Genomic DNA, 14,955 nt, shown 5'->3' on the forward strand with positions numbered 1-14,955 from the left:
CAGCTTCTCTGCCTTATACATAAGTTAGTTTTCCATTTGCATACAAAGCAACACTATCGAAAAATTGTATTAGAGAACAGCTTGACTGATGCATTCGAACCTAATTAATAGGAACCACTCATAAAACCAACAACTTGATGAGCATGTCGTAAAGAAACCATCCCCATGTACAAGAAACATGGAATTGGCAAAACCATGGTGTTGCAAAGTCATCCTGTGCCCTGTGCACCCCCTAACTCTTTGCTGACTGGTACTGGTGGTAACTGACTCTGACTGACCCTGGGCTCTGCCTAACCAGGCCCAGGGCCAGTGCTATGCTGAAAGACACACATTTAGATTAAAGTGAAAACACCTACATACACTAGGATATACCATGGTATGGGTTACCCCTGTGATTGGCATGACCTACCCCATAGGGCCCTAGTACATATTAGGGCATGGCAATTGAAACTACCTATCGGTCCCTAGTATGAATAGGGCATGCCAGTTTAGAGGCCAGCAGACCTTTCTGCACTTGCATGTGTGCACTGCTGAAGCATTTTAAAGTGGCTCTGTGTGGCAGGACTGCTTTTAAAAAGTAAATTGTGCCCAAACTCGTCTTTTGTGTTTGAGACACTTAAAATGGATAACCTACAATGTTTTGGCATATTGGGAACCCCCAGGGACTCCACTAAGTGTCCCAGGGGTGAGGGGGCAGGTATTTATAAGGTAGACCCTTATCAAATGAGTTTTATATGCCCTGGGTTAAGTGAAATTTCACATTTCACTCCTCACATTGTGATAAAAGTGCTGCCCAAATTTGACTTTGATGCTATGAGCACTGTGGAGGGATTCAGAGCCCCTAAAGTCTCCCCTAGTTGTCCCATGGGGTGGGGGTCCTGTAGATATAAGCGAAGTACTTATAAAATATGTTTTTATAAACCTCACTGCTGGAAAAATGGCCCAAGTCATTTTTCCCATTGCAAATCCCATGCCACATAGTTAACATGGCAAGAAGATATTAACTCATAACTCCTGATAGGAGAGTGATAGAACTTCCGTTCAAAGACTTCCCGGAATGGTAGTGATGAATCCAACAATATCATGTTGTTAAATTTCTCCTAAAATGTACAGACAAGACTTTCTTGTTTGTAAGTCCAGATTCAGCCTTCCAGTGGTCTATCCTGATTGGTCACAGTTATGTGGATTAGCCAGGCTGCCTTGAAGAGGTGATAAAGAGCCCCTGGGGTTAACCAGCTCTGCTGGGTGGGCAGTGTGCTGCTACACAGGAATTCCAGAGCAGGGGGAGGAGTCATAAACCATGGTCTTCAAAGAGAAGAGGATGGCCTCAGTGTCATTTACAACTTCACTCTTTTGACCCAAAGCAAGAGCTAGGCTTATGGAAGGAATGCACAGATGCACGGGGGAGAGGCTGTGGAATGTAGCGATCCTAGGGGTGTGTTTAGCCAGCTCTTACCTCCCTACTGGAAAATCAACCATTATGAATTTGAAGGATTTGGTGAACTCTGAGACTAAAAAATGCCACACTCTACAGGATGTGGTCATTTCCTTGGGGAGTTGCCCTGCTTCCATTGGTCAGGAGTGACCTCCTGCTTGACCCAGAGAACTTGGAATAAGTATCTGAGAGGGGCAGAGTCTCTCAGATCTGCTGCTTGAAACTTAAGAAAGCAAGACGTTGCCATGCTGAGAAGTTGGGGTGCAAAATACTAAGGTCTGCCCTCTGAAGACTGCACCAGCTGAAACTACAGCTCTGTGGATTACCTTGCTGTAAAGGAGCTAAAGAGTGGACTCCCTGCAAGCTACAGGTTAACAGAGCTCACCTGGAACATCACCACCAAGGATCCTTAACCTGGAGAACGACCAGTGGATTTGTAAGGGTTTTGTCCAAGTGGATTGTGGGAACTAAAGTCCTCAACTTTCAAGGACCATCTTGGAGCTTCCAGACCCTTGGAGTGAGTTTGAGACACTTTGGGACCCCTTGGGGAACTTCAGGAAGAAGTTCCAGAAGTTTGGAGAACTTTGGAGAAACTTTGAAAAAAGCTCCATGGGGGACCGACTCAACCTGGTCAGCCAAGCCGCCTGCCTTCAACCGCGAGACGGCCAAACCATCCAGGTTCGTCCCGCTAAAAGCTCTGTAGGTCTGACTTCCAAAGTTTGACCGGCAGTAGAAGAAATCCGAGGCCGGCGAACCCTTACCGAATCCAGCCTGGAGAAGAGCATTCGAGGGACCCCGCGAGAAAAAGCTCAGAAGGTAAAAACTGTGAACAGGACCTACCACGAGTGGTAGCCACTCAGGGCTCCATCGTGGTTGATCTGAAACTATGACTTTAAGCCAGTCTATCGTGACCAGATGTCCCAATAGGGTGCTATAAGTTTCTAAGTGCTATAAAGTGATAACTATTTAAAAATTCATATCTCGGCTTCCCTACATTGGATTTTTGTAATTTTGGTGTCATTGTAAAGATAAACATATTTCCTATTCATATAAATTGGTGTTGGATTCTTATTATGTGTTGTGTCTTAATTATTTGCTGAATTGGTGTTTTTAAATGCTTTACATACCTGTCTTTGAAGTTAACCCCTTCGCTGCTGCGGACATTCCGCTGCAGCGCTGGGGGGGGGCAGGGGGGCAGCGCGGTGGGCCTGTGCTCATGACGGAGCCGCTCCGTCATGAGCCACAGTTGAGCTGTGCTCATGACGGAACGGTTCCGTCATGACTCCGCCCATTTGCGTTGTCCCCTCGCACAGGCGGGGAAACAGCGCCGCGGAGGCGGAGCGGCCGCCAACAGGATTGTCATGACGGAACCGTTCCGTCATGAGCACACGCCAACCGTGGCTCATGACGGAATGGTTCCGTCATGAGCAGGGAAGGGGTTAAGCCTGTCTGCTCGCAGCCACGTTACCAAGGGCTGAGCATGAGAATAATTTTCTAAGACCTATTCTGAGCCCTATACTGTGTTAGTGGCCTTATTGCCAGTGCCAGACCTACATTTCCCCATACCAATAATCCACTTTCCAACAAATGGACTATCTCATTTTCAGCCATAGTGAAGGACCATCCATTTCGAAAATAGGACCTGGAAGCAAACCCATGCACTAGATACCAAACACCACTTCCAGTGGCCAACCACAGAGAGGAAGGGGAGAAGAAAATCAGTAATGCATTTCTAGGTAGGGAACCTTAAATACCAGATACTGTGGTAGACACGCTCTTCCAGTGGGGTGGAGCAAGCAATTAGAAAGGTATTAAACTAACCTTTCAGACATGAACCAGCCCAAGTGTCTATAGACTGAGGATGTGATAACTACCTCCTTTATCTCTCTAAAGAAGCACTACGACTCAGGTGTAAATGCAAGCAAAATAGTCTTTGAACTACATGGATGTCATCTACAATGTTTTTGCAAGCATCAGCCTTCCCTTACAGCCTATTAGCAGAGGGCATATGATTTATCTCATGTACAGTACAAGTGGGCACTGCAGCACGGCAGTAGTTGTGTAAGTCTGCTCTCCCACCGGTATCTGCTATTGGGCTACAATTGCTACTCGACTTCCCATTGCGCTTGATCCATCCTGTCATGTTCAAGACTTAGACAAGGGACAGGTGCAGGGTCCAGGAATATCCCACTGCTCCCAGCTGAAACCGATTTAGCAGCCTGGACAGAGGAAGGGGCACCACAGCCGGATCACAAAACAAGGGCAGGTGGTATGCTGCTTCTGCATTCCACTCAAGGGAAACCTATCACTGTCATGCATGCGCACTCTTAACTCCGAGATCCTCCTCTTACCTACTGATGGGCTTAATGAAACAAATAATGAATTAGAAAAGGATACAAAAAAGAGCCTTTGTTTAGAGATAAGCATTTGAAAGGTCTCTGCATTTTAAAGGTCCTTCAAATCATGATGATGGGGTTAGGATAATGAGTGTGCCTGGAATGCTGGACATCTTGATCAATCAATCAATCAAACAGGGTTGGTAAGCGCAACTATTCACCCGCATGGGTCTCAAGGCGGTGGGGGGGAGGGACGGGGGCGTATCCATTGAGTACTGGGGCATCCGAAGAGCCAGGTCTTGAGGTCCTTCCTGAACTGGGGCAGTGTGGGGGTTCACATTTCCTATTTACTCCAATCCATCAAAGCAATCAATGGCCATCCATCTGGGTGGCACGTGTGCTTAGCACTGTTTTTAAATAAGCAAAGAGGAAACATATTATGAAAAACCTACGGAGACTAACGAGAGTAAAAGAAGCAGTTAAACTGAGGCAGAGGGATACGACTTTAGGCTACAAGGAGCAATTGTTTAATTAGCGCGTTGAAAGGATTCAATATTATGAGCAGAGGAAACATATGGTGAAACAATTCCAGGCCACTGTAAATGAGAAGAAGAATTCAGTGTAACAATTTCAGAGTGGTGCAAAAAGCACTTGTAAAGTGTGACTAGCAATCAGTGGAACAATATCTGACTGCTGGAAAAGAGCAACGGCGGGAGTAAAATTAACAATCTACTCTAAGATGTCAACGAGTTATAGCCAAGAGCACAAAAGAGGTAAAGCAGCTGAGTATCTGATAAGCGATAATTAGGGTACAGTATATAAGAACATGAAAATGAGTTGCATCCTGATGCTCAGCATAACTCGTAACGGCGAGCTCAAGTAAGCCGCAGTGAGTTGAGCACATTAACAGCGGTTACTACAGAGAGCAGGAAGGAGGGCCTTGTGCTGTCCCATGAAGATGCTTCTCCCAAAGCATATTTGCTTTTTAGAAAGGAGTTGGAGGCACAGAAGACGTTACTGGGGCAGCCTTGCCTGAGACAGGTCTGTGCACGGTGGGCTTCCTCGTGATATGTGGGATGCAGTGAGATTTTTGGTTTTCGAGAACCTCCAAATACTGATAAAATGTAATAAAGGTAACTGGGAATTCTAAAAATGTAAGGGTGTATCAGTGAAATAAGCATTTCTCATGGTGCTTCCTGTGTCAGTCAGAAACCATCTAATGAAAGACAGAACTGGGGTGGGCACTAGTAGAGCCGGTCTGTTGTGAGGACGCATGCGCTGTAATTAAGGTGGGAGATTTCCAGTCCACCCACTGCTAATTTCCGGTCCTGTGCAGAAAGTGAATGCTCTCTGCCTTTGAGCTTCTGGAGTTGTTTACACTCCTTGAGGTGAAGGCTTTTGTCCAAGAGGAGCCCAGGAGGAATCCAGGTGATTTGACAGTGGTGATACATTTTGAGGTAATGGAAGTATTTTCAAAGGTTTCTTGCCAAATACATCTGCAGTTATAACTTGGGATGGATAATAGGAAATGAGTCTTCAAGAAATGCAACTATAGGTGGTACTGCCCAATCCATTAGTGTGCAGCATGCGGCACCGATCTAATCGTTTAGATGAATACAGGAGAGTCTGATTTATTATACAGTGGGGTACCAGTGAAAGGATGTACCAAAGATATGGCATAGGATAATCTTCAAAGAAGGATTAGCCAATTTGAATCTGATGGGTGTGATCAGTGAGAAATGATTCTAACCACTTCGGTACCATTCCACCGATACCCACTGCTTGTGAGGGTATCTGAATGGGTTTGGTGGTGTATGGCAGTGCCGTATGAAAGGTGCCATGGGCCCTAATGTGGTGAAGGTAAGTTGCCTCCTCTTATCCACTATGTAGTTAGTAAAAGATAGCAACAATTGAGATGCATTATACTCGCCACAACCCAGGGCCTCCAGGGGTGTGATACCCATCAGGGGTGCACAGGTCATAGCTATTTCCCTTTTCAAATGCTGCTGAAACACACAGGAGGATGAGAAGACAATTCTCCATCCATACACCCAAGATTTGGACCAACATCCATGTATCCATCAGGCCCATTCCAACCCTGCTCCAATTTAGGAAGGAGCTCAAGTTGCATCTCTTTACACAACACTATATGTTGATGCAGTACCAGTCCAATCCATCTGCTAACAGAATTTAGCTTCCTCTTCAATCAATTGTTGGCTGTATCCTTGCCTCTATCTCCGTACAATCCTCCACTGCCTATTGACCAGCTAAACAGATACCACTTACATGCATATGTTCAAACAGACAAGGAATGCATCATCCAAGACAAATGGTAAAAGTTCTCAACAACATCATTTGGAGTCAATATAGCCAGCCCTTGAGGTAGCCACTTCTGGTCTAGTTCATTGGCAAGAGCAGGCAGGATGGGAACTTCAGAATCTCAATCAGGCTTAGTGATACAGACAGCTGAGAGAAAGCCTTCTTCAGAAATGATGGCATATTATGGCCCAGATTTACTAAGCACTTGCATTATCCTTGCATCACGCAAGTTGACGCAAGTGCTTAAGTGTCACTTACAAAGCCGCACAAATCAATATTTGCATAGCCTTGCATCTCTTTTTACCTGCAAAGTAACACTACGCAGCACCTTGCGCTGTCTTGCATCACCCTGCATCAGGGAGGTGTTACATGGGTTGAACATGGGCATTCCCATGCATCCACCCATGTATCTTGACACAAACACAGATTTACTAAAGTCAGTAAACCTGGGTTTGTGCTAAAATGGGTGCCTACCCAATCTTGTTATAATGAGTATAAATATTTGTATTTCTCCTCGTTACTTCTTCTTTGCATGTGTGTTGCATCCTGAAGCACACATATACAGAGGAATACACCTCTAAGAATTTTTTTGGGGGCAGCAAGGTTTCTCTCTCTACACAAAAGCAAATCTGGCTACAATGCAGGCACAAGTGTACCTGCTTTGGATCAAGGCAGCCAAAAGTGCGCCAGCGCAGGGAGAGAGCTGAACAGCGCCATTTCTTTGAAAACGTGGCACAAATCAGCTCTCTCCCCTTTATGCAATACAGCACAGCAACTTGCTTTGCTGCGCTGCATTGTGTGAACTGTTAGTTAATCTGCGTGTAACTCCATGTGGTGGAAATCTTGGAGTTGGATTGAAATGCGGAAGCCTTTGCAGTTGTACTGTCTGTTTCTTCCTTAAATAAGTTAATTTTGTTTGAGTGAAAGAGTTCTTCTTTCACTACATGGATGATTCTTTAGCAGAAATGGAAGCAAAAACAGTGAATCTTTATTTATCCTGTGGTATAAGGGAGGAGTGGTGTGCTTTTATCCGAGTTAATTTCGATTTGTAGCAGGAGGCTTTAGTGGAGAAGATTACCTTTTCTGTTTTCGTTTTACCAGATGTAGGGAAAGTGTGATTCTTTTAAATCTCCAGATTATTTCAGGATTATGAATGTCTTTTGAGGCAGAAAATTGAGGAGAAACATTTGTAAAATGTGTTTTTCTTTAAGAGTGTCTTAGATCGAGGGGCACAATCACCAATGGTGTATTTGAAAGAGGATTTTAGGGTCTGAAGGTGAAAAACTGGTTTTGGAGGAGTCCAGCGGGTGTTGGATGAGATAAGAGAGCTCAAATCGTCTTTGCACAGAGTCTCCAGCTAATGTGCATTCTCTTTTGCTTTGAACAGAAGAATTAGTGGTTTCAGTAGATAAGAAAATGGAATCAAGAGCTAGTTAGTCCAGGCCAGGTTGATAGCATCAGAAGTTTGAACAGAGTCAACTTGGCATATCAAGGTCAATAATAGAGACATGGCCATTCGCGGATTTGAGACAATGCTGTGTAAGATTGCGGGCTGGGAGGAATGATGTATGTGGATGTGGTAGACTCTGATGCTTTTTTAAATCTCACTACTAAAGTCTCTAAGTAGTTTAGTGTTTAAGGGACGAAGGGAGCTAAGAGGTCATTACATTAATAAATTCAGTGATTGATGCAGAGTATCTAGAAGGTCAGTGGTAAATGATAGTGCCACACTGAAATGCACTGTGGGATATTGAGGTTTCAGGATTCTCTGTGTTTTCTAATAGGGTTTCCCTTGAAGAATTCAGAAAGAGCAATTAGTGGTTCTGGAATGGGTTATTTGAAATTCATGCCCTTTAAAATTAGCTGTAAGAACCATTTGTCAAGTTGTCCTCAACTTTAACTGCTAAATTGGCAGGGGATTCTGCAATTGCCAGTGCAACAAAATATTAGGTTTCAAGCATTTGGGAGATAGTTCACACATTCCTTATTGATCTAAACAATCAATTTCTCATAACTATCCACGCCCTTTGTCATCACAAAATATTCAAGGCAAAAGATATTCACAACATTGTCTTCATAATACTCCTCAAGCCTACAGCCTAACAGTTCCTACATCTCAGAATGGAATAGGATAATTTAACATTATTTGACCACCATGAGTCCATACCATGTGCAATACTGTACAATACATATCTCCATTAACATAATAGAAAAAAAATAACATATTACATTTCATTTATCTTTTTGGTTAGGTAAGGCCATGGCCCTCAAGCTAATGAATAAGAAGACCACAAGGCGTTCGAATTTCCTTCTGGAGTACTGCATTTCTCTCTGCCTCTCTTCTTACCCACGAATCATTGGTACCTTTGGAATTGCCTTTGAGACTGAGAAATACTTCATCTTCGTACAGGAGTTGGCATCAGCTGGTGATCTCTTCTCGATCATGAAACCAGGGGTAGGTTAAGTCTTCTGGAAATGTCATATTTATAAAGGTATTTCCACTCTTGAATTGGGTACAGTTTTCAAGATGAGTAGTGCTAGGTTGTATAGTCTTCTAATGCTGGTTGTCAGTGCCTTTGACTATCCAATCAGGTTTAAGATCTAGTTAGAAAATCATGTTCAAGCTGACATTCCCTTGTGTCTCTCATCTTTTTCAAACTTAATGTTTGTAATAGGAATTCGGTGCTGGAGTTGTTTCCAATCCTTCCACCCTAAGAAGTTTCAATAGCATCAAATAAGTTGTTTGACAAACTAGCTTGTAAATAAGTAAGTTGTGTGCCACTGAATGCTTCATTTTAGTTGCCTTCTACTGGTCAACATCTACCAAGAAGATTCATAGATAGTACCTGTAACAAGCCTCATTGCATTTTTAAAACATATATATCACTAAGTATTCTTCCCTGAAGAAATGCCTGTGAATATAACAGAGTTCTAACAAAAAGCCAGAGTGTTCACCTAGCTCACATGTGTCTGCACTGAGAGACGTGGTGCGGGAGAAGACAGGGTTAAAGTTATTCACTCTCCTTTGCAGAAGACTAGATATGTACATGAAAATGGTTCTAATATCTTTTGATACAAGATCCTGAAATGAGTCCCCGAAACATTAATTTCCATGGTTTTTGTTACTTATTGTACATGTTCCAAGTCTATCAAAATTGTGTAGTCCATTACAGTTTTCCCTATGATCGAAAATAGTTGCCTTATTGGTCTGTCTGATTTATAAAGTTATTTAGTTTAAAATATGCTTCAATTAAAAACTTTTGTATGCAAGTCAAGTTGTAACTCAGAATAAAAACGATTTTAACAAAAGTGAAATGGGAGAGTTAAAAAAAAAAGAATAAAATGTTAAATTAACTTAGATGATCGCCCCGCACGTCCTGGCCGCAGGTAATTTCCTCCTATTAGGAGACTTTAACTACCACGCCGATCTAATATCGGACCCCCACACAATCGACCTTATCGCTAGCCTCAATACATTATGCCTAAAACAATTGGTGATAGACCCCACCCATATCGCTGGCCACTCCCTAGATCTTTTATTCACAAATTCGCCCTATGTAAAAATCAACCTGCTACTTCCAGTCATATGGTCTGATCACCATGTGATTAGGTTTCTCATACACAGGACACCGACTCAACCTCAACCCAGGAAAGAACCCAAACTGAGCAGACCGTGGAACAAGATAAACTTAAAGTCTTTTTCCACTCACTTCGTCCCCCTCTCCCCTGCGGAGATAACCCAGTCTAACAAAGCAGCGATAGATCTGGAACTTGCAATTTACACAACCCTCAACACAATCGCCGCTAGGAAGATAACAAGGTGCCCTAATAAACTCTCCCCCTCGTATACCCCTGATCTAAAAATCACCAAACTCGCCGTCAGGAAAGCCGAACGCAAATGGCGACATACAAAAAACGTAACAGACAGACAGCACTACAAAACAACACATCAGCTCTAGATGGACCATATAGCCACAGCCAAAAAAGTCTATCTGGGAAGTAGAATCAACCAGGCCTCAAACTCACATAAAGAACTTTATAAAATAGTAAAGGAATTCACCAATCCCCCTTCATGCCAGCAGCCATTTATTGCAACTCAAGAGTGGGTCGACTCCCACTCAGCCTTTTTTGTAAACAAGATCAACGACATTCACAAACTGTTTTCCCAACCAACCCACACACCACCTGAACAGACAGTTAATAAGCCTCCTCCCTTGCACACTACTGCCCTCACTGAATTCCACACCATCACAGATGAAGAAGTAGGCCTTGCTCTAAACAAGATCAAATCAGGATCCCCAACCGATCCGGCATCCTCTCAGACTCTATTCAAAATTGCACCTGCCCTTCTCCTAATTCTGACTAAAATCTTTAACCTTTCACTATCTCAATCAACTGTACCATCCCACTGGAAGGATGCTATAATTAGACCTGTCCTAAAAAAGCTGACAGCAGACCCAAAACAGTTGGCTAACTACCGACCAATCTCTCTCCTTCCCCTATTTGGCAAAGTCATGGAGTCACTGGTCAACAAGCAATTATATAAACATCTTGAAGACAACAACCCATTGGACCCATCCCAATCTGGGTTTCGGGCCTTTCATAGCACTGAAACAGCCCTACTTGAGATAGTTGACAACATCCGGCTCACTCTTGGCGCTAGATAATCCACCATCCTGATCTTACTCGACCTGTCGGCTGCCTTCGATACCATCTCACATAGCATCCTCTTGGAGCGCCTAGCAGAGTTCGGTATCGAGGGCCCAGCCTTAAACTGGATCAAGAGCTACCTGACAGATAGGTCCTCCAAAGTCCAAATAGGAAAACTTCATCCAAGAGCCAGAAAATTGAGAAGGGAGTCCCCCAGGGATCCATACTAAGCCCCACACTCTTCAATCTATATGTGTCCTCATTGGCAAAAATAATCAAAGCAGACGGGTTTGCAACAGTGTCATACGCTGATGACACGCATTTGTTGACAACCCTTGGACCAGATCCCACCGACACTAAACTCAGGTTCAAGCTGTGCATGATGGCCATAAACGATTGGATGACAAACAACCACCTACTACTGAATGCCAGCAAAACTGAAATCATCCTTTTTGGAGATGAACAAAAACTATGGACAGATGACTGGTGGCCGCCTGCCTTGGGACTCTGCCCTCCGCCAAAAACTGCAGCCCGAAACCTGGGTATAACCATAGATAATAAACTCTCTATGGCGGATCATGTCAACAATGTAGTACGCACCAGCTACGGGCTTATGCGTAATCTCAGGAAGATCTTCAAATGAATTCCTCTATCCTCGCGCATGCCCCTAGTATAGGGACTAATTATTAGCCGTCTGGATTGCGGAAATGCACTACTTGCTTCCATAAATGAAGAGTATCTGTCAAAACTGCAGGTGTTGCAGAACACTGCGGCCAGGCTGGTCCTAAACCTCTCTCCCTGCACCCCATCTGTGCCCAGTTGCCCCTGAAATATGGAACACCATGCCCCCACATCTCCGACAGGAACCTGATCATAAACGATTCTGCAAAAACCTAAAGACCTGGCTTTTCTAGCCCTGCCCAGTCACCTCCCGTGGTTCCTCTGAGTAACTGCGGGCGTTATGAGACCTACGGGTGATATATGTGCCTAACAAATACCAAAATACAAAAATACAAATACAAAAAAACTCATTTGGTGGGTCCCACTACTAGGCCTGAGCAGAGTTACCATAGTTACCAGAAAGCTCTGCCAAATTCCACAGAGTTCCATGAGCGGGTGGTGTGTGGCTCACCCACCCAGAGATTATACCAAAGGCTGCTGCCTCTGCATGTTTAGTGAAATATATCTCATTAGGAAAGATGGGACATGCAGAAGGCATCACCAATATGGCTGTGATTACAATTGCTGAAACCTTTTTGGAGCCGTTTTTTCAGTAAAAATGGATGCATGTAGTGCCATTAAACACTAGCTGCCTGAAAATTACATGAAGTGATCTAGATGCCTACCATGCTTCCCTCCACCGTGTTCCGCAGCCTGATAGCACAGTGCGATGTTGAATTTGAAAAACACCTACTGGTTCACACACCTTCTCTCCCAGCCCGCATTTCACAGAGCACTCATTGAAAATACCTTCACAAACATTGCTTTTGCGATTGCAGCAACAAAGACATACAGTATATGTTAGAAAAGGGGGTCTCTAGTTGGCAGAGGTAGGTATCTTTGCCCAAATCGGGGCCCATGCTTCTAGTCAGGTAAGGGGGATACACTCCTAAAATAACCCCTGCTCACCCCCTTGGTAGCTTGGGACGAGCAGACAGACTTATCTCAGAGGCAGTGTGTTAAGCATTTTTGAACACTTACAGTAAAACAGGGAAAACACAACAAATGGACACCACACCAGTTTACGAAAATAGTCAATCTTTATCTGAACCAACAAGACCAAATACGATAAAAATCCAACATACAATACTCTTGAAAAATAGTACTTGCGCAAAATAACCTTTAAATGGCAGGAAAATCAATAACACATAGTTCTTTCGACTTGGTAGCTCCTCCTGGGGCTACGGTGATACTGAATGCAACAGAGTCTAATAATTCCAACGGACCGCGTCGATACGGGCCAGCTAAAGTATCAACAGACTCGGACACAGTACCTTTCTAGTTGTGACCAACATGTTGGTGCGAGTCGGTCGGGGCAAACGTCACTGTCACGTTTTGAAGTGGAGCCTTGTGGCAGACGATGTCCTCACGATGCGGGGCAGGCAGCGGCTCCTTGATGGATTTGGTGAGACCAGGGCTTGCGTTGAAGGGTGAGAAGGTGCTCGCTGCGGTGCTGACAGATCACGGTGTGGCTATGGAGCCTGTCAATGTTCGGGATGGGCAGCGAAGGAGTCGGTGACGTCCTTGCAGTATGTAGCGAAAGCGTTGAGGAGTGCGGTGCCTATAGGACGCAGTGCAAGCAGCGGCTCGTTGACGGAGTCGGTGAGACCAGGGTTGCATTGCAAAGCAAGGCATTGCTCTCGGCGGTACTTTCACGACAAGGAATCCTGCGACGGACTCGATGACAGAGTCGGTTACCCTTGTCTTCTGCGGGGACGATCAGAGACAGAGCCCACAGACACGGTGAGGTGTTTGCTGTTCCTGAGACCTCTAGAACAGGGGACAAGCTCGGTTTAAGCCCTTGGAGATCTTCTCTTCAAGCAGGGGGAAAAAGCAAATTGCAAAGTCCTTTCTCCTTTCTTTGGCACCAAGTAGCCACTGCAGGCCAACCACAGACAGCAAACAGTACAGGGGCAGTATTCCTCCTCAGCTTCTCCGGCTCTTCTCCTTGGTAAAGGTTCCTCTTGATTTCCCAGAAGTGATCCAAAAGTCTGGGGTCTGGGCTCCTCTTTTTATATACAAAAATCCTTTGTTCTCTGAAGGCAGAGAGTGCCTGCACCCAGCCAAAACCACTTCTGTCCTCCCTGGTGCAGCTTCCTGGCAGGATGTGGAGACAGCATTGGTTGAAGACAGACCAGGCCCATTCTGGTGAAAGGAAATCTACTCCCCCTACTCCAAATGCAACCCAGGTCTACTATTTAGCCCAGCCCTGACTCATCAGACTTCTGGAGCCACTGCCCCTCTCCAGCCCCTGTCATCCAAAAGCCAGACATGCAATACTCAAACCTAGCAGAGGCACACTGGATGGTTAGGCAAGAAAATACCTACTTTCTAAAAGTGGTATTTTCAAACACAGAATGTAAAAATCAACCTCACTAAAAGATGCATTTTAACATTCTGAGTTCAGGCATACTAAACTTTATTTCCACCCTTGTTACCAGGGCCAGTTATGTTTATAAGATGGTATGAACAAACTCCCCATTTTGTCCTATAGCCTTGCAATAGTGAAAAACAAAATTGGCAGTAATTCCCTATCAGGACATTCCACATTCATCAGGGCATGTCCTACCTTTCACATACACTGCACCCTACCCACAGGGGTACCTTGGGCCTACCTTAGGGGTGACTGATATGTAAGAAAAGGGAAGGGTAGGGCCTGGCAAGTGGGTGCACTTGCCAAGTCGACATGGCGGTACCAGACTTCACACAGGCTCTGCAATGGAAGGCCAGAGTTACATTTACAGGCTGCTTCTGTGGGTGGCAAAAATCAGTGCTGCAAGCTAACTGGCAGTATCTGACTTACAGTCCCCGGGCACACACGGTACACTGTACTAGGGACTGACTAGCAAATCAAATTGGCTAATCATGGAAACACCAATACATATAACCATTTTAAAAAAGGGAGCACTTGCACTTTGGCACTGAACAGCAGTGGCAAAGTGCCCAAAGCATCAAGACCAGAAAAACGGAGTCCAAGTAGATCATGTATTTTGGGTCACTTCCTCATTCAGTGATATTTTTTATTTTGAAACAACTTCCCTGTTGACTGGAATTAATGAATTAAATTCTGTTTTAGAAAGAGATTTTGCTTGTTAGATCTGTCAATCCTTTCAGGGCTTAAAAGTTTGGAATGGATCCCTATATTTCTCGCAGTGACTCTACTGTTCCGGTGGATTCATATTGCCTGCCTCTTTTTGAAATTGTATGGTAGTATTCCTAATTATATATTTAGACAGCCTAACAGTGGTGTAATATCAATTAATTCCTAGGGGCATCAGATGTGACATTACATATATCTTGACGCCTTGCAACTAAATAGGAAACCAGATCTTTAACGGTGATAAAGGACATTCTATGATTTATTCACAAAGACTTTAATGAAACTTAATTTACAGCTTGTTAATAACTGATAACAGGCACACTCGATACTCAAACTATCAATAACTGCATGAACACTTACTAATACAATATCTGTAACTACAAAGGTTACATCAA

The 14,955-nt window shown here is 44.1% G+C and overlaps 1 protein-coding gene across 2 annotated transcripts in view; it reads left to right on the forward strand.

Annotated features, from left to right (window-relative positions):
* Positions 1 to 14,955, forward strand: part of LOC146809760 (serine/threonine-protein kinase SBK1-like) — a 102,403-nt gene that overhangs the window by 72,503 nt on the left and 14,945 nt on the right. For both annotated transcript variants that reach the window (XM_085616611.1, XM_085616612.1), the window contains exon 3: positions 8,343 to 8,545. In XM_085616611.1, the coding sequence (XP_085472737.1) occupies positions 8,343 to 8,545 (203 nt within the window). The remainder of the gene's footprint in view (positions 1 to 8,342; positions 8,546 to 14,955) is intronic.

Source organism: Triturus cristatus, chromosome 7 (assembly GCF_964204655.1).
Source record: "Triturus cristatus chromosome 7, aTriCri1.1, whole genome shotgun sequence".
NCBI classification, from domain to species: domain Eukaryota; kingdom Metazoa; phylum Chordata; class Amphibia; order Caudata; family Salamandridae; genus Triturus; species Triturus cristatus.